The 26,909-nt window shown below is 44.6% G+C and overlaps 1 protein-coding gene across 1 annotated transcript in view; it reads right to left on the reverse strand.

The window, feature by feature from the left end:
* cdk16 (cyclin dependent kinase 16) overlaps window positions 1-22,897 on the reverse strand; it is a 49,512-nt gene extending 26,615 nt beyond the window's left edge. The window contains exons 1-3 of the mRNA XM_066643205.1: window positions 22,478-22,897; window positions 5,142-5,322; window positions 1,788-1,946 (exon numbers count right to left, since the gene is read on the reverse strand). Of these exons, the coding sequence (XP_066499302.1) occupies window positions 1,788-1,946; window positions 5,142-5,262 (280 nt within the window). The 5' untranslated portion in view covers window positions 5,263-5,322; window positions 22,478-22,897. The remainder of the gene's footprint in view (window positions 1-1,787; window positions 1,947-5,141; window positions 5,323-22,477) is intronic.
* Between the last annotated feature and the right edge of the window lie 4,012 nt (window positions 22,898-26,909).

Here is a 26,909-nt window from a genome sequence, read left to right on the forward strand (position 1 = left end):
TGAGGTCTGGTACTGAGGCTGGATGATTAGTTCTGGATCACAAAATCAACTCTAAAGTAATGGATGGTGCTCCATCACTCCAGAGAACAGTTCCAATGCTGAACAGTCCAATGACGAGGGGTGGGGTGGGGTGGGGGGTGAACCACTGTAGCCAACAGTTGGCAATGAGTGGCACGAGTGTATCCTCACCCGGAAGAGTTACTGTCGCCGGGTTCAGCGGTAGAGACTTGTTAAATTAAGTACTGGACCAACGACCACCAGGAAAATGTCAGGTGCAGAATTCTGGTGCCGAAGGAGTGGTAGAATTTGTCAGAGTCTGAGTACAGACTAAGAATTTAAATCCCGCAGTGTTATCTGCAGTAACTCAGCGCCTCGCTCATCCCCCACAACATCACCTCACACACACACACACACCGTCTCTCACCCAACGTACATCTGTGTGAGTTCAGAGCTCACACCGCTCTAAGGTCTCTGTCTTGCTGTCTCTATTTCTTCTTCACACTATCTGTGGTGTTGCTGAATAACAAATTGTTCAGTCTATGCCTGTTCGAACACACACACAAACTTCTCACGTCTCGTGTGTTAAAATACACTCACCGGGATCAGTGTACTAAGGTTCTTGTGGAGGTTCTGATGCAGATTCAGCCTGTATCTCTTTGTAAAAAAAAACCTGTGTGACCCTTAAATGCAGTTTAGGGGACACATGCATGGAAAATGCAAAAATCCTCTGTAATACCTCATCAAACATTTTTGGTTTTCAAAATCACTGGGATGCTCCACTGAGCTTTAACTGGGAGAACATAGCCTCTGTCATTGCTAATCTGGGCTCAGCACTGCAGAAACGGCACTATGTAACTAGGAAACCACCCCCTCTCCCCATTGATTTCAATACAGTGCTGTACAACTGAATTACACTAGGCGGAGCCTTAAGAGCAAAAACCCCAAATATTACATAGTATTCCTTTAATTTAATTAAAAATATGATCGGTTATGTAACAAAATGTGGAAATACAATAAAAACACCAGTGCACTAGGAGCAATGAACACATGCCCGGAGCCTGTGGGCAGCCTTCCTCAGCCCCTGGGGAGCAGTTGGGGTTTAGATGGCTTTCCCAAGTGCACTTCAGCCATGAAATGAGGGAGGAGGACAACTCTGTTCCTTCAATCCTCCGCCCCCAATTTTCCTGTCGATCATCGGGCTCTAACCGTTGACCTTCCAGTCCTAAGCTCTCTTTTCTAAACATTAGGCCATGGCTGTCTCTAATTAAGTGTCTGGAAGGTCCCCAGTGTGAAGGATACCTGTTCTTTGTTGGTGACAGTTTAAAGGAGTGCCGGTTAGAGCTATTGCAAGCACTCAATTTAGTTAAATATGAGCACTCTGCGGAGGCTGATTTTGTGCTGTGTCATCCACAATTTAAAGATTTAGCCATAAGGTGCAGGTTGTGACCAAATCAAGACCAGTGTTGCACTGCACCTGTGCTCCAGGCCACTTACCTTGTATCTCCACTCTTTATCCGACTTATCAAGCACACTTACCACACAGATGTACTTCATAGTTTTACAATTACAGATTGTAGTCCATATGTTTGTGTGTGTGATTTATTCGTCACCCCCATCCTTCACTCTGTTTAAAAGCGATAAGGACCCTCACAGGTCCACCACTCTGCAGGCCTTACTGGGATACTGGATCATCACAGACAATGATCTGTGCTCAGCTGGAGATGCAGATATGTGCCGAAGTGTGTGTGTGTGTGTGTGTGTGTGTGTGTGTGTGTGTGTGTGTGTACCCAGGCGTGTGGTGTGGTTGAGATAGGAGCTGAGGCTGCGGCCCAGGCTCCGTGGGCGGCGCAGGGCACTGCTGTACGACTGCAGGAGAGAGTGCATGCTGAAGGAGCCGCCTGCTCCCCTCATTGACCCTCGCAGACCACCCCCACCTGGCATGGCCTCTGGGAGAGAGGGAGAGGAGAACACACACACAGGAGGGGAGGAGAGTAGAGGAGTGGAGCAGGGGCATAATGTGAAGAGAAGACAGTAAAAATAAACACAAAATAAAGAGAAAGAAGATGATTGAAGAGAGTGAAGAAAAGTAAGAAAAATAAAGATCAATACGAGAGATACAGAAAGAGAGATAGAGGGAAAGAGAACGATAGAGCAAGAGACAGAGAATGAGAGGATGATAGGGGCATTATGGGATCGGATTTAATGCAATAGAACAGCCAGAGAAATAAAACGATGGCAGTGTGTAATAAAACAGTTTAAAAGAAGAAAAGTAAATGAATTAGGGGCAGGGGATAGGAAAGGACGGCCAGCAGTTGTGGCCAGGAAGATGAGAGCGTCAGAGAGGAAACGGGACGCGAAAAAACACAAGGGAAAACAGAAAAGGGAACATTGAGAAAGAAAGAGAGGGAGGAAAAACAGAAACAGGGGGAAACAGCAAATTAAAATCAAACAAATCAACAGGGAAAACACACATAATCATACGGCATGCTTTTAATTGAGCCAAAACATGTTAATCAACTCAGGATCAGTTCGTGAGGAACACTCCCAGTGTTAGTACAAATCAAAACAGCGATGCCAAAAACAGGGGATCAGCAGTTAAGCTGCAAAACGACAGACATATTTTCCTCCGCTGTCACCGAGGGCTATAATGACGTGCTGCGGCTGATCAGAATGAAATACAACAGCAGTAGTTCATCATGTAAAAGCCAAATGGACGTTTCCAATCTGGGGTTTAAATGGGAATAAAGCCAGAACGAGGAAAGCGAAATAAAACAATAAAACGGAGCCAATGAGGCAGCTCTACACACGCTCCATAATCATTCACCGCTGGGCAGTGCAAGGACAATATTGACTCGGGACAACACAGGCATCCGTCTTGATTTTAAATGAGATGTGATTATGATATGATCACATCATTCATTTCGTTTTTCCAATGAATTAAACAGTCATTGAGATCGGTGTGATCTGGATCTAAACACTAAAGGACGATGGTGCTACAAGGGTTCCCTATTAACGGAAATGGTTCTGTGTAGAAGCCTGAACACGATTAAAGGGTTCTTTGCAGCATGAAAGTGTTAGAGCAAAGAGGAACTGTTTTTTGCCGTTTCCTGGGTGCTATATTAGACCATTCTCCATCAATCTCTGTTCAGGGTTCTGTAGAGAACCATGTTCTTTACCAAAGAACCATCGTTATTAAGTGCATTGTTCACATATGAAAAAACTGATTGAATCCTGAGTGTGAGAAGGAAGAAGGAAGAGACACTTCATTGGAAGTGAACAGATCATTAATTGGTACAAAGCTGGTAGCTGATTGGTCAGAAGTGGGGGCTCATGCTGGGATAAACATGCTGATTGGTCAGAAAACCATAATAAACAACGTATAACATGAGAACAGGGCTTGGTTTCCCCAAACACATCTTTGAACAAAGTTGTTGTAGAGTGAGCACCACACTGAACTCTCTCTCTCTCTTAACACTGAGATGGGTTTGGGAAACTGGACCCTGTTTAGCCCCCCACCCCCCAACACACACACGTAGTCTGAGTGTGTAGAATCCTCTCTGCATGCTCGCATCACACTGACAGTAAGAGCTGAGGCTGAAAACAAATGTGCGAGTTTAATAACTGAAACTAAATGAGGACTCAGCGAGACAAAAGTGCCTCTCCGCTGGAAATCACTCACAAAACTCCATAAAACAGCGGGTTATTTCTCACAGGGATAGCGCAGCGACGTCGGGTTATCAATAATCCTGACAGCTCTGAATACGTAATCAGACGTCTGCTGCAGCACCCGCACTTCGTCTTCATTTTTCTACTTAAATCATCATTCTGTACTAATGAGGAAAAGAATTCACTATTATTCATTAATGAATATCACAAATCAGGGCGGACCAGGACTTCGCCGGGGGTGGGGACTTGATTTATATTAATATTCATCATTTATTTATCAGTACGTATTTTTATGTTTATATAATTTGAAACAATACACGGCGTCCTTGCTCCTGGAGTGAAATACTGAGCGAAGTACGGGGGCAATTTCAGTTCTGGACTCATGTAAGTGTCTTCATTTCATACGAGCTAAGACGGGTGTTTCAGTGGCTTTAGAGAACAGTGATGCGAGCATTTGTGGAGCTGGGATGAGTATAACACTGTTCGTGTAATATTTTAACACTCTCTGTGTTAAATTAACATTAATAGGGTTGATTTAACACTGGTGCATTTACTGTGTAGGTGTTTTAGAGCTGGGATGAGTGTTGTAGGTGTTTTAGAGCTGGGATGGGTGTTGTAGGTGTTTTAGAGCTGGGATGGGTGTTGTAGGTGTTTTAGAGTTGGGATGAGTGTTGTAGGTGTTTTAGAGCTGGGATGAGTGTTGTAGGTGTTTTAGAGCTGGGATGAGTGTTGTAGGTGTTTTAGAACTAGGATGAGTGTTGTAGGTGTTTTAGAACTGGGATGAGTGTTGTGGGTGTTTTAGAGCTAGGATGAGTGTTGTAGGTGTTTTAGAGCTGGGATGAGTGTTGTAGGTGTTTTAGAGCTGGGATGAGTGTTGTAGGTGTTTTAGAGCTGGGATGAGTTTTGTAGGTGTTTTAGAGCTGGGATGAGTGTTGTAGGTGTTTTAGAGCTGGGATGGGTGTTGTAGGTGTTTTAGAGCTGGGATGAGTGTTGTAGGTGTTTTAGAGCTGGGGTGAGTGTTGTAGGTGTTTTAGAGCTGGGGTGAGTGTTGTAGGTGTTTTAGAGCTGGGATGAGTGTTGTAGGTGTTTTAGAACTAGGATGAGTGTTGTAGGTGTTTTAGAACTGGGATGAGTGTTGTAGGTGTTTTAGAACTAGGATGAGTGTTGTAGGTGTTTTAGAGCTGGGATGAGTGTTGTAGGTGTTTTAGAGCTGGGATGAGTGTTGTAGGTGTTTTAGAGCTGGGATTAGTGCTTGGGAGGAGGGTTTTAGTGCTTGTACAGCATAAATGAGTGTTTTAGAGATGGGATGAGTGTATGAATCTGATTACAGCTGAGATGTACTTCACTGAATTGTGGGTGGAGAGATAGAGTGAACGCTCCAATGTGAGACTCTGGGTTGTGCTGCAGTGCAGGCGCAGGATTTTGCACAGTGTGTGTGTGAGAGAGAGAGAGAGAGAGAGAGAGTGTTACTGTACCAGAGTCACTGTGAGCTCCAGCGTCCTGGGAGCTGATGGTTTCATTGAGGGTCTTCTCCGTGCTGCTGCCCCCCCGCAGCGTCAGGGACAGCTGCCTTTTGATCTTCCTCATGCGGTCCATCACGGGGGGCAGGGCCGGCCGAGACGAGGATGGTGGAGGGGCAGCCACTGTTCAGTTGCCCTGTTACACACACACACACACACACACACTGTCAGCGGGGTTGGGATTTTACATTCCACAGCTCGATAAATTGTTGGCCAATATTAAGCCTTCTCAGACTAATCAATATTGGAGAGAATTCCCAAAAGTGAATCATCCCTGAGGCCCCCTCTTGGATAAATAAAATCTCTTTAAATAAGAAAACACCAGTACTCTAGCTATAAGGAGCTAAGATACCAGCCTCTTACAGGAACATATACAGGCCTTAAACAGACCAGATACTATTATAATAACGTAACAATGAATATTACTTTAGACAAGTTTCAACAAGTAGCAGAAAAATACTGAGCCAATGAAAACCCCAGATCCTGAACCTCTCTGTTTTATGTAACATCACACATAATGGAGTCTTCCTCAGGGAAACTGCAGTCTGTGTGTGTGTGTGTGTGTGTGTGTGTGTGTGTGTGTGTTCTCTGCTCTGAGACAGAGGCTGATTGTTTGTGGAGTTGTTTGTTAGTGCTGGATGTTATTGAAGGCGATGGCCTCATGCTGAGTGTCCAGTGCTGAACTGAACTTGTCACAGCATGCAGAACAAACTCCCGTAAACACAGTTCCTCCACCAACAAGAAACCCTTCAGAAACAATTAGCACCAGCTCCCCGTTACACTTTGTTCAAAGGGTGAGTGGTTTTCAGAAAAGCAGTCATTCCAGGTCACACTCAACTCAGAACAAGTAAAAGACCAGGGATCAAGATGGACAGTATTTTAGAATGTTTATTTAGTTATTGTGATAAATATTTTTCATTCATTCATTTTCTGTAACCCTTATCCAGTTCAGGGTCGCGGTGGGTCCAGAGCCTACCTGGAATACACCCTGGAGGGGGCACAAGGGCAACACAGACACACACACTCACACATTCACTCACACCTACGGACACTTTTGAGTCACCAATCCACCTACCAACGTGGGTTTTTGGACTGTGGGAGCACCCCGGAGCACCCGGAGGAAACCCACGCAGACACAGGGAGAACACACCACACTCCTCACAGACAGTCACCCGGAGGAAACCCACACAGACACAGGGAGAACACACCACACTCCTCACAGACAGTCACCTGGAGGAAACCCACGCAGACACAGGGAGAACACACCGCACTCCTCACAGACAGTCACCCGGAGGAAACCCACGCAGACACAGGGAGAACACACCACAATCCTCACAGACAGTCACCCGGAGCGGGAATCGAACCCACAACCTCCAGGCCCCTGGAGCTGTGTGACTGCGACACCTACCTGCTGCACCACCGTGCTGCCCTATAAATATTTTTGGGATTTATTTTTTTTTTACTTTATCTTGGAGATCACCAGCACTTGGAAAAACTGCAGAATTTGTTACAACGATTACAAGGTTAATGTTGTTTAAATGCATTTAATGCACTAAATCAGTGGCACATGAATTATCCTGAGGTGGTAAACCAGACGACATCTTAACATTTACTACATTCACTGAAAGAAAAGGAATTATTGAATAATTGAAAATGATTAAAGTTTTCACCTATAAATTACACAATCAGTTTCAGAGTTTTCATAATTATGTTTAAATAAAATTAATTTGTGGGCAAATATCAACTTAAAGATCTGACACACACACACACTCCATACAAAACCTAGTCCCTTCTACTGCATTGCTAGACCCAGCCGCAATTAAAAGCCATTAAAAATAAAAGGCAAACCAGATGTAAATAAACGTGGATGAGCCAGAGTTGTCTCCAGAGGGGGTGGATGAAACAGCCCGTGTTAAGGGTGCAAAAAGTTGGGAGCTCATTTTGGGTGAGCCAAACAGCCAGAAGGCTGCACTTTTTACCCACGACACTAATCACATGCTCTGGCAAGAAGATGAGCAACAATCTCTGCTGTAAATCCGAGCTTTCCTCCCTGCACTCGCTGTGACCCTCAAAAAAAGGACAACCGTGAAGCATGGGATTTAGGAGATGTTTACCATGCACCCATCGAGGAAACAAGGAGAGTCTGCAACAGGCAGAACAGTGACCCACAGAATGGACCGTCAAACAACCAGCTTTTTCATTCTATAATTGCAACCCCAAAGGTTGGAGCAGTATATGAACTGCACATAAAAACAGAAAGCACTCTGCACTGATCTGTAGATCAACTTTGACCTGTATTTAAATGAGAACAGGACAAAGACAAGACGTTGCAGGTTTTATTGCATCAACCTTGTTGTTTGTCGTAAATATCAACTCATCCTGAAACTGAAACCTGTAACATAGTCCAAAGAACTGGGAGCAGTGCCTATTACACACTAGAGACCTTGTAAAATTTTCCACACACTTCTTAAACAGGTGATGCCATCATGCTCAGGTCTAAAAGGACATTCCAGGAGAGATGTAGTCCTTTATGAGTGAAGATGAGCCAAGATTTGTCAGTTTGCCAAAAAACCCACAGTAATCCAGCAGTTTCAGTGTAGTGAATGGTTGCAGGTGTTTTAATATTACGACAAAGACGTCGCTTCAACCAACGACGGCAAAGACGTCGCTTCAACCAACGACGGCAAAGACGGCGCTTCAACCAACGACGGCAAAGATGTAGCTTTAACAAACGATGGCAAAGATGTAGCTTTAACAAACCACGGCAAAGACCACGGCAAAGACGTAGCTTTAACAAACCACGGCAAAGACGTAGCTTTAACAAACCACGGCAAAGACGTAGCTTTAACAAACTACGACAAAGACCACGGCAAAGACATAGCTTTAACAAACCACGGAAAAGACCACGGCAAAGACATAGCTTTAACAAACCACGGCAAAGACCACGGCAAAGACGTAGCTTTAACAAACCACGGCAAAGACCACGGCAAAGACGTAGCTTTAACAAACCACGGCAAAGACCACGGCAAAGACGTAGCTTTAACAAACCACGGCAAAGACCACGGCAAAGACGTAGCTTTAACAAACCACGGCAAAGACCACGGCAAAGACGTAGCTTTAACAAACTACGGCAAAGACCACGGCAAAGACGTAGCTTTAACAAACTACGGCAAAGACCACGGCAAAGACGTAGCTTTAACAAACTACGGCAAAGACCACGGCAAAGATGTAGCTTTAACAAACCACGGCAAAGACCACGGCAAAGACGTAGCTTTAACAAACCACGGCAAAGACGTAGCTTTAACAAACCACGGCAAAGACGTAGCTTTAACAAACCACGGAAAAGACCACGGCAAAGACATAGCTTTAACAAACCACGGAAAAGACCACGGCAAAGACGTAGCTTTAACAAACCACGGCAAAGACCACGGCAAAGACGTAGCTTTAACAAACCACGGCAAAGACCACGGCAAAGACGTAGCTTTAACAAACTACGGCAAAGACGTAGCTTTAACAAACTACGGCAAAGACCACGGCAAAGACGTAGCTTTAACAAACCATGGCAAAGACCACGGCAAAGACGTAGCTTTAACAAACTACGGCAAAGACCACGGCAAAGACGTAGCTTTAACAAACCACGGCAAAGACCACGGCAAAGATGTAGCTTTAACAAAAGAATGGCAAACAACTGAGCTTTCAAAACTCAATCCACTGGTGTTTATCATTCTCCAAACCATTATGAGAGCTTGATAAATGGAAAGGCTGACACACAGTGGTAAACATGCTCCTGTTTAAACTTGTGGGAACTTGTTGCAGGCATCAGGATTCGTCATGAATGTATATTTAGAAATAGTATGTAAGGTAAAATTGTAAACTATGGATGAACAATTTGGGAAAATATATAATTGCAATGTTTTTTTTGACAATACAGCGATGATAATTTAAAGTATAATTAGTTTCTAAAAACGTAGGTCCTGTTTTATAACCAAGAAGATCCGACTTTAATTCTGAGCACTGAATGTAGACCCTTCTTGTGCCCAGTGCAGTGTTTGGTTGCCCCTGATTGAGACAACAGTGTCCCCATTTAACATTAAGATATAGTGGTAATTAAACTCAAACAATAACAATTCATCCCCATTGTGACCATGGTAATAATTCACAAAGCTCTTTTTGAACGGGGGTCGTATATTTAACAGTGTTGTGTGGACAGAGCATTCAGCTCAGCAGCCGGCAGTGTTTTCATCTTAAAAGATCAGCAGTTGTACACTTCAGCTGAGACTAATGAAGTTTACTCTGTGCCCGTATTCTGGCAACAGAACCAAGATCTAAAAGTAAAGCTTAGAATTAAACTCGGTCTGAAAGCAGCAGTTGCAAAAAAATAATCTGGAGATCTGAAGCTGAACGGTGAAGCTGGAGTAAAGTAGGGCTGCTGGCAGTAAATAAGCAGGGCACATTAACGCCTGGCTATTTTTACTCATGTGTCCATGCATGCCTTTTAATCAGTGTTTGTTTCTCAATGGAGCACACACTGGAGGTAATGGTGAGTGTGAGCGGTTGAAAGGGAGACAGCAAAAAAATATATGAGATATTTCAGGTATTCGAGGTATCTGAAATGGTGAAAGCTGAGGTGGCAGAGGCCGGCACAGCAGCGGAAATCCACCAGTGAAACCCAAGCCCTGAAAGAGCCGAAGGGCCCGAGGAGTCGGAGAGAGTCTGAATGGCCTCGCTGTTTCACCTCAGAGCCCAGAGCACTGGTCCACAGCCAGAGATAAAACACACAGATACGGCAACTATCGTTTACCAAAGATAACCTCCAATAAAAAACTCTCAGATGTCCATCGGCCAGAAACAGCTTCGGCCTACTTCATAAACCGGGATAACAGCAGCTGTAAAACCACTTCACTCCTCCTAAATGAGGAATCAACGTGTTATTTTTGCATTACACAACACCCATTACACTGACACCTAGTGGCCTGGATCCATCAGTGATTCTGTTGTAAACCTATGTCAAATATGTCCGCTCTCACATGGTGGGTCTGGTCTATGGAGCATGAACTAGTTTATTAGGGGATAACAAGGCTATTTGATTTGAGTTGTATTCAGAAAATGTGTAAAAATTATAAATAGTCCCTTTTATACCCATTCTTTGCTACTTTTTGGTGGTACAAATGATTAATGGCTCTTTAAGACAAACTGAATTTTATGTTTTATGTTTTAAAAAGTTGTTACAAAGCTGCCTTAACATTTTAACATTAATAAACTTTCTAATAAGACATTCACTCATTTATTCATCTTATGTAAATGCTTCATCTTGATCAAGGTTGCAGTGGGTTCTGAGCACACACCCACTCTGTCACTCACACACTCCCCCATGGACAATTTCAATAAACCACCCAACCTGTTATTTACGACTGTGGGAGGAAACCTGAGCACCTGGAAGAGACCCAAGCAGCCACAGGGAGAACACATTAAACTCCTTGGAGTGTCCATCAAAAGTTCAATTAATTCTAAATATACATTTTTAAGGCAGAAGTGAAAGGCAAACCCATCCTCCCAGTTGCATAAAATATGGATTCAGATAAAATTCCAAATCTTCAGTGACCCCGCTTCATTGCTAGATGGGAATGATGCATAATTTGTTTGGGATCTCCAGGCTGCTTTGTTTATATCTAACATGCGCTGCTTGGGATTGAGATAACGTCTTCAGGGACACGTGTAATGGCAGTTAAAGCCCAGAAAAGTAGCTGGCACATCCTGCTGTAAGATAAGAGGTCAACTTGTCCTGTGTTTTTCAGATTTCAAAAATTTCAAAACAAAAATCATGGGTTCTGATACACAGTAACTAACCTTCAGCTTCATACAGCGTTATACAATAGAGATAATAAAGAAATAGTTTAATCACAGTGTGTAAGAGAGTTATTTACAGCTCACAAGAGCTGCCATCTTTGGGAAAGGCTACACCATAAACAGTACGGTGCTGACCAGTTCAAACTGAACTGTAACTCCACATTATAGTAACCCAGCAACCCAACAGACCAATCAGAAGCAACCAAAATAAACCTGTATTAGCCTTCTTAGCTAATGTCCGAGCTCATGTTCTTGTTTGGACACCAAATTGCGGTCTGAAATATCTCATGGTATTCATCATATGACATCACCATGCACCAGTGGGCGAATATAATGCCTAATAAACTCATGTTACAGACCTGCACCTAACAGCACCCCCAGCTCAGCTACCTTAGGACTTACTGCAAAATGTGTCACACTCTGAATTATGACTGCATCAGGATTTGTAATTCATGATGTCCATACATCTCCAGAATTTCTAATGGGTGAATGACAGAGGCATTAAATTACACACAGTGTACAGTCACCATGAAAAAGGCACTGAAATTTTGGAGCAGCTGCACAAGAGCCTAAGGTCACCACATCTGATGCTCAGTGTGTGCTCTAGAGTGATGGAGCTCTGTTCAAAACCCCTGGGATGAGTCGATGTGGTGCTTATGGTCCAAGACTATCCTTCAAACATTAATTTTGTACATTGTTATGGATGAAAGCAATGAAATCCTTATAGGAACTTTCCAAAATCTTGTCTAAATAGATAGTTGAGGATGTTAATTAAGGACAAATTTCAGAAGAAACAATGGATAAGCAGGTTCTGGAAATATATTGTTTGCCATAGGCAATATAGCCATAAAACGAAGGAAGACCTTTGGACCCAAAGACAGTTTACCATTCAGCAATCACCTCAGCATTCAAACACTCATTGATTGTGTGTCTGCTCTTAATTGTTATTGTCAGATAAGACCTGGCAGCAGGAGTCTATAACAAACTGAAACTACATTCTGAATATCATTGTTTTCATTAACCAGGAGAGCTTAACTGGCCATATCCCCATCGCTCAGCATGACTGTATCCAGTTAAGGTTCCTGTTAGCTGAGATACATAAATTGGGTAGTTAGGGTTCTCCTCCAAGCGTGTTGCATAAGCAGTAGCTGGCTTCACATATCTCTGAGTTAGCATTAGTTAGCCTTCATCCTCTTAGGGAAGGTGGAGGTGTTAAAATCCTTCTCAGCTTATGGCAGTTTTCTAGATGATTGTTTTATTCTAAATTCCTGCTAAAGGAACAAGTCAAGACAAGCTTATCAGGCAGGAAGTGTTATGTTATTGGCTACAACATATCGCAAAGATACCCATCTCTGCCCACGTACTGGAAGTTTTAGCCAGAATAGTAGCACGTCATCCAGGTCAGCTTTGGTGAACTGGAGAAGTTCATGTTGGTCTCATACGATATTCTACATACTATTCTTGTACACAATCAGAAAATGAGGAGCTTGTCGTGGACTATTTCTAACACAGCCTTTGCCCTCTGTGCCCCACAGTGCCAGCTGCAGCTTTGCTAACAGCTGAGCACCTGGTAGGATTCGGTTACAGAGGAGGAGGTACGTGCCTCTAATCGACATGAGTCGATAAGGTGCAGCAGATCAGGCTGGAGCTCATTAATCCACTGCACAGGTCCATCAGGAACTTCATTTTCCTTCAAGGGGAACCACTGTGACATTTTGATTTGATCAACAGTGTTTGATAACTGTCCACAGCTAGGTGTGTTTGTTATGTTTAATCAAACAGTGTCAGATTTCCATGTTACGGTATGGTATTGTCAAACATGACTTGTGGGATTAACTTTGGTCACTAAATATATGTTCCGTGTCATTTTCACTAAAGTCAAAGCACGTCCAAACAAAACACAGCAGTTTTTCGTTGGTGTAAGCTGCTCAAGTTGCGTTGTGGGTATCTGAGTTTAGGTTTTTCCCCATGTTGCTTCCATGTGGTAGATTGGATGGGGCAGAATCACAGGACTACATGTGTGGTAGTGTAGTTTATGGAGACAGTACACGAATAAACGAAGAGTACATTAATAGAATTTTTCAAAAAAATTTAACAAAATTTAAAGAACAATGAATGAATTGATTTAGATTACTCTGATTAGAAGTTCTGAACGTCTATTTCTACGAATTTTTTAGTAATTGCTCAGCGCTAGCTCTATGCACTAGTGGCTATGCTAGTCATGATTGGCTGACACCTAAGTGATTATATAATTTATTTGCATAATGCATGATGGTTATTGTGGTAGCACGGTGGTGCAGCAGGTAGGTGTCGCAGTCACACAGCTCCAGGGGCCTGGAGGTTGTGGGTTCGATTCCCGATCCGGGTGACTGTCTGTGAAGAGTGTGGTGTGTTCTCTCTGTGTCTGCGTGGGTTTCCTCCGGGTGACTGTCTGTGAAGAGTGTGCTGTGTTCTCTCTGTGTCTGCGTGGGTTTCTTCCGGGTGACTGTCTGTGAGGAGTGTGGTGTGTTCTCTCTGTGTCTGCGTGGGTTTCCTCTGGGTGCTCCGGTTTCCTCCCACAGTCCAAAAACACACGTTGGTAGGTGGATTGGCGACTCAAAAAGTGTCCGTAGGTGTGTGTGAGTGAATGTGCAAGTGTGTGTGTTGCTCTGTGAAGGACTGCCTCCCCCTGCAGGGTGTATTCCTGCCTTGCGTCCAGGTAGGCTCTGGACCAACCGCGACCCTGAACTGGATAAGGGTTACAGATAATGAATGAATGATGCATGATGGTTATTGCAGTTAAAAGGACTGTAATAAAGAAATTATAACGAAAGGTAAAATCGTGAATGAAGCTGAAGGATAACTGCATAACAACAAATATCATTAATCTAGTTTTAGCATGGATTGATAAAGTATTTATATACACAATATTCCCAGAAAGGTTTATTGTAAAATAATTTTGTAATGTCTGGCACATTTTAGAGATTCCTCTGCTCCTAATTAATACACATGATGTAACTAAAGAGCCAAAAAACACCACATTCTGAGGTTGAAGGTGGGAGTGATGGACTGAGGAGAAAACTACAACATGCAGGGCAGTGCCCCACCAAGACCAGGACTCACAACTATGGATATTATGTAATTTATCATGATAATAATAAATATCCTCATACTGTTCATCCCTGCTGTTGCATATTCATCTGCTTTCAAGGCCTGACTCTGATTGGTCAGATGACACCTCAATCTCGTGGTTGGCGTATGTAAATTGTAAAGTCTTATGATAGCATCTGTTGTAGATGAAATGTGATGTGTGCTTCACTGCAGCGTTCCGTAATCCAATGAGTGAGGATCTAGCCCATTAGGTCCAACTTAATTATAATGTGTCAGACATGAGGTGTGAACGGGACGATGCCAGTGTCTGAAGGCAAAAAGCTCAGTCAACACTGCAACAGCTCCCTGTGAATTCAGATTTGATTCTTTATGCCAGAACTTGCCTTGGGTAGTCAAAAGGGATAAAAACTGTCAAACCACTGACCTTTCTATGCTATGCCTACACTTTTCTTTCATTACAGCACATTAACAAACGCAATTTCTGAGAGAAATTAAACAATTAAAAATACACAGATATGTAGCAGGGACAAAGAAACTTTACAACGTTGAGCTCACACAAACAGTCTAAACTACCAATGCTAGACAATGCTATTTTAGCTAATAAAAGGTGACAGAGCCAACATTCTGCCTCTTGATGTCGCACTAGATCACTACCATCTCGGATCCAAACACATGCTTCAAACACATGCTTTCCCTCAGGACAATATCCAGAGAAAGCTTCAGCTAAATTCAGAAGAGCTCAACAGAGCAGTTACAGTTCTTTGCCAGAAACCTTTTTAGCTGAAGAACCTTTTTTTTTCCACTGGAGAAATATTTGAACATTTACATTCACTTGAATATTTTGTAATGCACTCTGGCTTTGGGCATATATAATGTTGTGTGGCCGGTCACTGTCTTGACAAAACAAAACATAGCGAGGGCCAGCATTTCCACAGGGTGGGATAAAAATACACACATTGTCAGTCCGGCTATGAAAACAAAGAGCAGAGAACAACACACACAGAGTGTGTGTGAGAATTCATTCTCAAATAAGGACATACTTATTCCACTATATCTTATACAAAAGAGTACATGTTTGCTGCAAATTTAATGTTTAAAATGGCAGGTATGTAACCTTTAAAGCTAAGCAGGTTGTCAACAACAACAACAGCAATGTATAATATGCTACCATGCTAACACTAGTTCAATTAAATCACCTAGAACTAGACCCACTCTGTTCAAATACTATGTTGGGCAAAAACATACAAAAAGCTAAATTGATACATGCTGAAAATAACTAAGGCTGTGTTATATCAAAAACAGTGTCTGTAAGGCATTGTTGTGATGAAAGTAATTTATAGGCCATTGCCAAGACTTTACCGCTACCAGTTAGCCTTTAGCTATGTTAGTGTTTTTACACAGATAAGTAATGTTTTTTAATAAAAACTAGGACACTGCCCTTTTCAGAACCCACAATGTGCTATTTTAGGTACAACTTTGTCACACACTGAGCTCCTGAGTGCCACCGCAGTCTATCCTTTAGCTCAAATCTAGAAGGTGACAAAGCGACAGGCGATCAGTCATTTCCAGTGACAGCAGGTGACTGTAGCCACAATTTGTCGCAGGCGAAAAATGACACAGTGACCTCGCAACAATCAGAAAGTACGAGGTGAGATTTTCTGTCATTTATGCAAATGATACAAATATTACAAATCAAAAGCATTGATCTTGACAATCAGCAACAGTCAGCAACATTCGGTTTATCCTAGCGCTGTGGTAAAAAAAAAAAAATTTGTTCAAATCCAATTATGAATGGAACGTCAAGTTATTCCATCATAGGTTATATTGAAAATAATTAAATATCCATTTAGCCGTCTATGACCAATAGGTACGGCCAGATTTAGACAGAAAAGAAAGTATGGAAACGGTTAAACAAATCCAGTCTATCTTTAGCTGCCGACTGTGTAGCATCCTTCTATTGCAGACTGGCACAAGTCTGAACACAAGGTGACACACTGTTAGAGGTGACCTTCTAAGAGCTTGGCCTGCCACACAGAGCCATGGCAGCTTCACGCCAGCCTACATAAGAGCACAGATGTGTTCACGTCCTCATTATCACTCTGAGCTGGAGAGAATTTGATCTGGAGGACAGCGGCAGGAAGAAGAGCTCGCTAACGACTAAGAGAGTGGGTTATGTTCTGAAAATAGTCCACGTACACTCAACCTGTGTAGGAGAAGGATACAGGCCTAACTTTCACATTCATCTGATGAAAAGCCCGTCATCTGGAAGTTAAGTCCAACCACACAAAAGGAGGTAGTCCAATCTAGCATTAGATGAACATATAATAATCCTGACATACAATATGACAATTAATAACCACATAAATAACCGTGTCTAAAAATGTACAGCATTTTGTTTAATGTCAACTACTAAAGTTCTTTAATATCGACTACTAAAGTACTGTTACTTTCTAGTTCCCTACGAGTAAATGAAGCCAACAAACATTACTCACTGCTGCCCGCTAAAGGTAGCTATTTTTCAGAGCATTACTTAAATCTAGCTACTTCTGCGCAGTGATGATGGGCAATTACATCCTTACTGGGTAAAGTGCATCAAATTACTGTTGCGTATTGTGGTTACCATTGTTATGATAATGCACTGTTTCTTTAATTGGCTTATTTTTCCAAACACTGATTTAAAATATGCATAGATTCCTTTTTAACTTGATTCATAACTAGGATGCTGTTGGTATCTTAAAGAACTCTGACCTTGTTTATTTATAAAAGAAGCCTAATTATTCGTGTTTAATGTGTGAATTGTCAAATAAAAATGTGGCTCTAACAGTAGAGTGGGTCTGTTTCACATCACTATTCATTTATTCATTCATTATCTGTAAGCGCTTATCCAGTTCAGGGTCGCGGTGGGTCTAGAGCCTACCTGGAATCATTGGGCGCAAGGCAGGAATACACCCTGGAGGGGGGGCCAATCCCTCACAGGGCAACACACACACATTCACTCACACCTACGGACACTTTTGAGTCACCAATCCACCTACCAACATGTGTTTTTGGACTGTGGGAGGAAACTGGAGCACCCGGAGGAAACCCACGCAGACACAAAGAGAACACACCACACTCCTCACAGACAGTCACCCGGAGGAAACCCACGCAGACACAGGGAGAACACACCACACAGACAGTCACCCGGAGGAAACCCACGCAGACACGGAGAACACACCACACTCCTCACAGACAGTCACCCGGAGGAAACCCACACAGACACAGAGAGAACACACAACACTCCTCACAGACTGTCACCCAGAGGAAACCCAAGCAGACACAGGGAGAACACACCACACGCCTCACAGACAGTCACCCGGAGGAAACCCACGCAGACACAGGGAGAACACACCACACTCCTCACAGTCACCCGGAGGAAACCCACACAGACACAGAGAGAACACACCACACTCCTCACAGATTGTCACCCGGAGGAAATCCACGCAGACACAGGGAGAACCCACCACACTCCTCACAGACAGTCACCCGGAGGAAACCCACGCAGACACAGGGAGAACACACCACACTCCTCACAGACAGTCACCCGGAGGAAACCCACGCAGACACAGAGAGAACACACCACACTCCTCACAGACAGTCACCCGGAGGAAACCCACGCAGACACAGGGAGAACACACCACACTCCTCACAGTCACCCGGAGGAAACCCACACAGACACAGAGAGAACACACCACACTCCTCACAGATTGTCACCCGGAGGAAATCCACGCAGACACAGGGAGAACCCACCACACTCCTCACAGACAGTCACCCGGAGGAAACCCACGCAGACACAGGGAGAACACACCACACTCCTCACAGACAGTCACCCGGAGGAAACCCACGCAGACACAGAGAGAACACACCACACTCCTCACAGACAGTCACCCGGAGGAAACCCATGCAGACACAGAGAGAACACATGAACATGACTTAAGGTGTTAGTCTTTAGGTAAAGGGTCTGTGAAAAAATCTGCAGTAACCCACCCTTGGGGCAGCATCCTTGTTGTACATTGTGAGTCACTGAGGGATTATGCAAGTCACTTCAAATCCAATGTACAGCTTAATAATGGGTAAACATGAACTAGGAAGCGGGGCCATTTCAGTACATTGTGAATCCAGCTTCTGGTCTCAGATTAATCCAGCATTTCTGGAGGCTTGCTTCATTTTAGTCATGATTCTTCTTCACAGACTCTGCCATGATCTGAGTAATAATAAACAGAGTAAGTCATATCTGGAAGGAACCGTTACAGAGCATGAGCTGCTTAGAGCTTCTCCACGTTCTCTCAGAAAATTCCCGGTGGAATTTTGGATTACAATGATACAAGTCCCCTAACTAAAGGTAGCACACTGAGGATGTATCCTTGAGAAGGCGTACGAGTGCCCTGCGATAGAGCAGAATCTTAAATAGCCTTCTTCACATCAGTCAACAGACTAATTATAAGATCCTGTAATAAATTATTAAAAATGCACTTCCGAGCCTCATTAGGCTGCAGCGATGTGGGCGACTGCACTGACAGAACGTCCTTTTGGTGTTTGTGGTCCTTCAGTCACAAAACCACAGCCTGTACCTTGTGGAGAACGTACAATATCTTGGTTTATTACCTCCTCTCCGCGCCCACTCCTCCCTCATTCTTCTCCCACACATCAGATGTGATGTTGAGTCAGAAAAAGCCTCTGTGGCATCCGTCTTGCCTTCGCGGTCACACAGACAATACAGACGTCCATCCGGTGACTCAAGCATACTACACACATGAGTGACACATCCTGATATATCAAAGCCTTTGAAACAAGCATGTCAGGTTTGCTTTGCACTTCCTGGTTCCAGTAACTTATCTTGAGCCTTCAGTCTGTGGATGGCATGTCCACATCTTCGCTATTCACACACACAGAGAGTAGGAGTGGGCGATACAGCAACAGTAATATCACAATATTTAAATACATTTTGACGATATACGATATGGTATCTGTAACAACACTGTCCCGTTAATTACGTTACTGATTTATTGTAAAAAAAAAAATATGAACATTACCTCAATCAACAGCATTTTAGCCACTCACTCTGTTCTATTCCATGGTTTGGTCTAGTCTCTCTGTTCTGGAGCTGTTTTGCGAATTTGTTTAAACAAAAAAGTGGTTTTATTTTATTTATTTACTCTATTTAAACAACCTTAATAACGTTTTCCCCCAAATATCATTGCTCTTTAAAGGGGAGTGATGGCATTATTTGGGACTACATTGTCAATGGTTATATCAGTCATTCATTCATTATCTGTAACCCTTATCCAATTCGCGGTGAGTCCAGAGCCTACCTGGAATCATTGGGCGCAAGGCGGGAATACACCCTGGAGGGGGTGCCAGTCCTTCACAGGGCAACACTCACACATTCACACCTATGGACACTTTTGAGTCGCCAATCCACCTACCAACGTGTGTTTTTGGACTGTGGGAGGAAACCGGATCACCTGGAGGAAACCCACGCAGACACAGAGAGAACACACCACACTCCTCACAGACAGTCACCCGGAGGAAACCCACGCAGACACAGGGAGAACACACCACACTCCTCACAGACAGTCACCCGGAGGAAACCCCCGCAGACACAGAGCGAACACACCACACTCCTCACAGACAGTGACCCGGAGCGGGAATCGAACCCACAACCTCCAGGCCCCTGGAGCTGTGTGACCGCGACACTAACCTGCTGCACCACGCTGTTAAATATTACAGAACCCCACAGACCTGATGAGCCCAGTGCCATGCGACTAAAAGAAAAGCAAGCTGTTTGTTTATATCTACCTCCAGAAGAGTTACATTACATGGCCTTTTCACTGACAACAGCAAATTCATTTTTATCAGTTTCAGCATTTTATCAGAAGCAGAGATCTGTGTTCTATCAGTGATAGCTTTCAGTGCTCACTCTGGGCGCACTGCGCTGGTACTGTAATGCTGTAGGTGTGTACCACATAATCCAAGATTTAGCTCTTCTACAAACATGTTAAATTGCCAGTCCTGCCACCTGTGGCTCATAAAAGCACCCAGTAAACTATTAGCCGTTGATTCAACGTTGAAATAACGTAATGACTGCCGTCTAATCAACGTTCTCTTAAGGTTGAAAATGAAAGTCTAAACACAGGCATTGAAAAGACGACTATTAGACGTATTTTGGACGTCCATTGACGTTATTAATTGGTCCCGTAATAAATTACTTATATAAAACGCGTTTTGGACGTCCACTGACGTTATCGATTGGTCACCACTTAACTAACTTATTAAGATGGATTTTGGACGTCCATTGACGTTTAAAATAAGTCCTTGACGGACAGACTACTTTTAGACCTATTTTGAACGTCCAGGGACGTTCCTTCTTTACTGGGCATGCTCTGTTATCCCGGCGTGTTTATGTGATTTCAGTAATGATCAAAATTGCCATACAGCCCTTCACTCCTTAATTTCAGTTCTCAGTTCTTAAACTGGGTCCACCTTCGCTGTACAGTTTCGTGATTTTCCCGCTTTACCACGTCCAGTTCAACCCAAATAAGCTTTGAGGTTAAGTATCAGAGCAGGAAACCTCTATCCAGTGCAGTGTGGAGGACTCTAGGACCATTCAGCTACAGCCTCAGGAGACTTCAGCATGAACTGTTTCTAGAAATCAGTCAAGTGTCACGGCAAGGGTTATCATCTACAGAGCAGCAGCAAAGTATTAGTGCATTTCTGGCGACTGCAATCCACGCTGACATGCATTTATATATGAAATGTACAGGCAATAATAATCATCCACACCTTCTTGTTTAACCAGACAACCACCATGTTTGATGCAAGCTCAGCCACTTCAACAGTTCAAGCCTCAATCTGCACTCCTCCAGTTTCAGCCAGCTGGTTGAGTGGAATTAGTGCGAGCTAAAGTGTTAGCACAGTGATCTGTCCCGTCCTGCCGTGCCCAATCCATTTGCATCGCCGCTGCTTTAACGGTTAGTGGCCATTCTTTTGCAATGCAATGCCAGTTCAGTTTTACACATGTATACAACTTGTGAGCTGTAACACAGCATTACACCCTCATATAACCCACTGTGCCTGCGAGAAGAGGCAGATCCAGATTTGCCCTGCTGAAAAACGACCATCAGGACCATTAGGATTAAAACCTGATGCTTTTGCTCCCAGAGTAGAAGGGAATTAGCTCAATGGTCTCCACTCGTTTCCGGTAGAACACAAATAAAAAGCATTAAACGAGGCTAAAACCACCTGCTTCAGCATTAGGAGCCTTTAGAGAATGATCTCAGCTCTGGAGAAACTAAATACCATATTTGTTTTTGAAGTGGTGCTGCTGATGGCACAGAAAAGTAAAAGTGGGAAGATCCTGTCCTCTATTTAAACCCCAATCGTTTTGCATCGCTTTAATCACTTGCAGTCATCCATTGCAATGCTCCTCCACGGCATGCACTCCTCTTCGCCCACACATTCATAAGCAAGCATGCTCCAATTAAGCATTAGCGCTCACAAAGTTCTCCAGCAGGAAGAGACAAGAAACAGACCCGGATTTGTGTTGTAATGCTGTTTTAAACCTGGGGGTTGTGTCTTAACGTAAAGCTCAACGTCTTTGGGGTTCTCTGCTTTAACACTGCAGCTATGCACCGCAATGCCAAGGATGCATCAGAGAAATAGTGTTACAGTATGTACTTACTAACCACGGGAGGGCATTATTTAATTATATGGGAACCCAGAGGAAGCTGGAGGTATTTTAAACCTTTCTTTTATAAAAAGGTGGGCAAAATTGCAAGTGTTTATTTAAAACCCAATGTTTGTTTGTGTGCTGCACTGTTTTATTTTAGTCTTGCGCTGCTTTAATAATCTGCAGCCATGCATTGCAATGTCAAGGAGGCATCAGGAAATCACAGAATACCCTTACTGACCACTGGACACCGTTAATAAACCACCAGGGAAGGGAGAGAGACCGCTAATGAATGCTCCAGGGAGTTGGTGTGGAGCTGGTCAGCAGTGTGATCAAAAGTAACAGCGTGAATCTAAAGCCCCGAGAGTTTGCGTTTGTTTTCCTGCTTTTGCATTTAACTGCTTTAATGGTTTGCAGCCATGCGCTGCAATGCCAAGGAGGCATCAGGAAAACAGGATACCGTTCCTAACACAACTACAGGACACCAATATTAACCCACCAGGGAACGGAGGGCGCGCTAATGGTTTAAAGGTGTTGGGTAAAAGACGAGTCTGATAACGATAGGTGACTTTAATCTAAAAGCAATGCCACATTTGGCGAAACGTGCCTCTTGTTGTCTCCCTCGCGCTCGTGCTCGCGCTCTTACCCCGTGGATGAGATCCCTTCGTGCCCTTGTAATCTTAGCAATGTCCCAAAGCCAAAGCCTCCGTGCGCTCCCAGTAGTCCTCGGCCATGACTTCTCAGTGCCTCGGGGAGCACCCCGTCAGCGTCCCGGAGCACGGCATGGCCACTTCAGCCTTCTCCAAAAAGCACAAAAAGCAGCAGCTGTTCTTCAGAGCTTGGCCAAATCCGGAGCGCCCAGTCCGGGGTTTCTGCGAATAGATCCGGAGTCACTCACTGCACGGAGAGGTGGGGATGGACTCGCTCATTGGCCCAAACCGCGCCAAAACACCGCGGTATTTTCACATTCCGGACACACCAAACCCTCTTCGCTTTCACCTCGTTCTGTTTACCACAACGCCCCTGAAAGCCCGGGTGCTATAAAGGCCCAAGAAAGCTACGCGTCCCCCCCTACGAAAGTGGAACTGGCGCGCAGTGGACTGACCCAAATTCCATTCAACCAAGTCAGACCGTACCATTCCGGGCCAATGCTCAGGGGAGAAGCGGAGAGATTCCTGTATAACCCCTAAAACTTCACTTCCACCTGAACCAATAGCGAGCCCGGGTCCTGTCAGGGGCTGAGCCCGAACAGAACACGAGACTTGTCACGGTTTAAAAACAGGGATTAAAACTTTTTTCTGTTGTTTAAATTGTTGTTTGCCGGGGTCTGTCTTTATTTTACCGCAAAATCTCCCACCTTTGCCCAAAAATACAAGGGAATGCTTGTGTGTTAGTGGAAAAGGTCCGGGGTTTGAAACACTCCTGATGTGATATTTAAACACGCTCAGTTACGCAACATGCATTTCAATAGAACAGGTTATTCAGTTTACCACGTGGAGGCTGAATGGTGGTAAGGAGGGGAAACCTATCCTGGAAAAGCCTGACCGGCCTACATAGTGTGTGTGCGTGTGATAGAGAGAGAGAGAGAGAGAGAGAGAGAGAGAGAGAGAGCTTTGTGTGTGTGTGTGAGAGAGAGAGAGAGAGACAGAGTGAGAGAGAGCTTTGTGTGTGTGTGTGTGTGTGTGTGAGAGAGAGCTTGTGTGTGTGTGTGTGTGTGTGAGAGAGAGAGAGACAGAGAGTGAGAGAGAGGGCTTTGTGTGTGTGTGTGTGTGTGAGAGAGAGAGAGAGAGCTTGTGTGTGTGTGTGTGTGTGTGAGAGAGAAAGAGAGTGTGAGAGAGAGAGCTTGTGTGTGTGTGTGAGAGAGAGAGAGAGAGAGCTTGTGTGTGTGTGTGAGAGAGAGAGAGAGAGAGAGAGCTTGTGTGTGAGAGAGAGAGAGAGAGAGAGAGCTTGTGTGTGAGAGAGAGAGAGAGAGAGCTTGTGTGTGTGAGAGAGAGAGAGAGAGAGAGAGCTTGTGTGTGTGAAAGAAAGAGAGAGAGAGAGAGAGAGAGAGAGAGAGAGCTTGTGTGTGTGTGAAAGAGAGAGAGAGAGAGAGAGAGCTTGTGTGTGTGTGAAAGAGAGAGAGAGAGCTTGTGTGTGTGTGTGTGTGTGAAAGAGAGAGAGAGAGCTTGTGTGTGTGTGTGTGAAAGAGAGAGAGAGAGAGAGAGAGAGAGAGAGAGAGAGAGAGAGAGAGAGAGAGAGAGAGAGAGCTTGTGTGTGTGTGTAAGAAGCAGGCCAGTGGAGCCCCAGAATGAGTCACAACTGTGGCATGCACTCAATAGAGCCCCCAGCAGCTCTCTCTCTCTCTCTCTCTCTCTACTGGATGAGTGGGAGCCTGGAGCACTTGCCTTTTGTGCACTTTATTACGCTTTTTACTCAATCTCCACCACATTCAGTTCCAGAGAGCGAGACGAAATGTAACACAGAGAGGTTTTGAATTAGAATAGTTATTATATTAGTATTTCCCCCAAAAGGAAACACAGGAACATGGTTCTGCACTGAATCCAACAAAGGCACTTTTTTTTCCAATTGTTATGAAACCCCATCAAGTCAGTTCTAACTCCTGATGGCCACATGCACAGGGTTTCGCCAGAACATCTCTTCCTTTTTTGGGTCTTAGGACTTGCTTATAATTCCTCTGATCATCTCCATTCATCTTGCTGCTGGTCATCTCTTGGCTCCTCCTTGAGCCAAATATAACACTCTCTTCCTATAAAATGTTCAAAAGAAGAGCACTTCAGTTTGTTTATCTGGGTTCAGAGTGAGTGGCGAGGCTTGATTTGATCAAGGACGTATCTGTGTTCTTCAGCACGTCTTCAGAAGTCTTTGTCTGATTCAAAACACAATGGCGTCAGTCTTTTTCCTGACCACCTTTCTTAACACCACTGAGAAGACCACAACTTTCATTAAGATTTTTATTATCAGTTGCACTTACGTTTAAACCAAACAAAACCTGCTGTGTGTGAAACCAGGAAGAGAACTGTGGTCAGTGTTGAGGGGCAATGTGCAGCTGTCCTTAATTAAACGTAACACTAGCTGTTGGCAAGGTCAAGTACATACATCCGACCTTGGCTTAATTAATGATCAAGGTGGGGAAGTTCCTCTGAGGTCCAGCAGTAGCCACTGTTCAGTCAGACACAGAGAATGGGTCATTCCTCATGTCCACTACCTTCACTGAGCTGCTTCTGGTTCTGGCTGGAGGTCGATAAATAGTTGCAAAATATTACGGCCACCAAATAGAGTATGAGGATTACTTATTGTGGGCGGCACGGTGGTGCAGCAGGTGGTGCTCCCCGTGTCTGCGTGGGTTTCCTCCGGGTGACTGTCTGTGAGGAGTGTGGTGTGTTCTCCCTGTGTCTGCGTGGGTTTCCTCCAGGTGACTGTCTGTGAGGAGTGTGGTGTGTTCTCTCTGTGTCTGCGTTGGTTTCCTCCGGGTGACTGTCTGTGAGGAGTGTGATGTGTTCTCCCTGTGTCTGCATGGGTTTTCTCTGGGTGACTGTCTGTGAGGAGTGTGGTGTGTTCTCCCTGTGTCTGCGTGGGTTTCCTCCGGGTGACTGTCTGTGAGGAGTGTGGTGTGTTCTCCCTGTGTCTGCATGGGTTTCCTCCGGGTGACTGTCTGTGAGGAGAGTGGTGTGTTCTCCCTGTGTCTGCATGGGTTTCCTCCGGGTGACTGTCTGTGAGGAGAGTGGTGTGTTCTCCCTGTGTCTGCGTGGGTTTCCTCCAGGTGACTGTCTGTGAGGAGTGTGGTGTGTTCTCTCTGTGTCTGCATGGGTTTCCTCCGGGTGACTGTCTGTGAGGAGAGTGGTGTGTTCTCCCTGTGTCTGCGTTGGTTGCCTCTAGGTGACTGTCTGTGAGGAGTGTGGTGTGTTCTCTCTGTGTCTGTGTTGGTTTCCTCCGGGTGACTGTCTGTGAAGAGTGTGGTGTGTTCTCTCCGTGTCTGCGTGGGTTTCCTCCGGGTGACTGTCTGTGAGGAGTGTGGTGTGTTCTCCCTGTGTCTGCGTGGGTTTCCTCCGGGTGACTGTCTGTGAGGAGTGTGGTGTGTTCTCCCTGTGTCTGCGTGGGTTTCCTCCGGGTGACTGTCTGTGAGGAGTGTGGTGTGTTCTCCCTGTGTCTGCGTGGGTTTCCTCCGGGTGACTGTCTGTGAGGAGTGTGGTGTGTTCTCCCTGTGTCTGCGTGGGTTTCCTCCGGGTGACTGTCTGTGAGGAGTGTGGTGTGTTCTCCCTGTGTCTGCGTGGGTTTCCTCCGGGTGACTGTCTGTGAGGAGTGTGGTGTGTTCTCCCTGTGTCTGCGTGGGTTTCCTCCGGGTGACTGTCTGTGAGGAGTGTGGTGTGTTCTCTCTGTGTCTGCGTTGGTTTCCTCCGGGTGACTGTCTGTGAGGAGTGTGGTGTGTTCTCCCTGTGTCTGCATTGGTTTCCTCCCACAGTCCAAAAACACATGTTGGTAGGTGAATTGGCGACTCAAAAAAGGGTGTATTCCTGCCTTGCGCCCAATGATTCCAGGTAGGCTCTGGACCCACCGCAACCATGAACTGGATAAGGGTTACAGATAATGAATGAATGAATGATTACTTATTGTGCAAGATTCTCAATTAGAACACGCTCTCTCATCAAACATGCAGGCATTGTAAGGGCTGACAACATCTACAATAAACTCAATAAATAACAACATAGTCATGGAGTTTCATGTGACACGAACCTGAGTGGGAGGCACAGTCACGCAGCTCCAGGGCCCTGGGGTTGTGGGTTCAGACCCGATCTCGGGTCACTGTCTGTGAAGAGTTTGATGTGTACTACCCTCCGAGTTCAAACACACATGTTGATAGGTGGACTGGGTGTGTAAAAGTGTCCATAGATGTGAACGTGTGAGTGAGTGGGTGAGTGTGTAATGACCTGTGGTGGACTAGTGCCTTGTCCAGGGTGTTACTGCATTGCACCCAGTGATTGAGGGTGTGCTTTGTATTCACATAAGCTGGAAACTTTACAGTGAGAGGCCAAAACCTTCTTAAATTTAAAGGGAAATTAATGGGACAACATTTATTTTCT

Source organism: Hoplias malabaricus, chromosome 14 (genome assembly GCF_029633855.1).
Source record: "Hoplias malabaricus isolate fHopMal1 chromosome 14, fHopMal1.hap1, whole genome shotgun sequence".
NCBI lineage: Eukaryota > Metazoa > Chordata > Actinopteri > Characiformes > Erythrinidae > Hoplias > Hoplias malabaricus.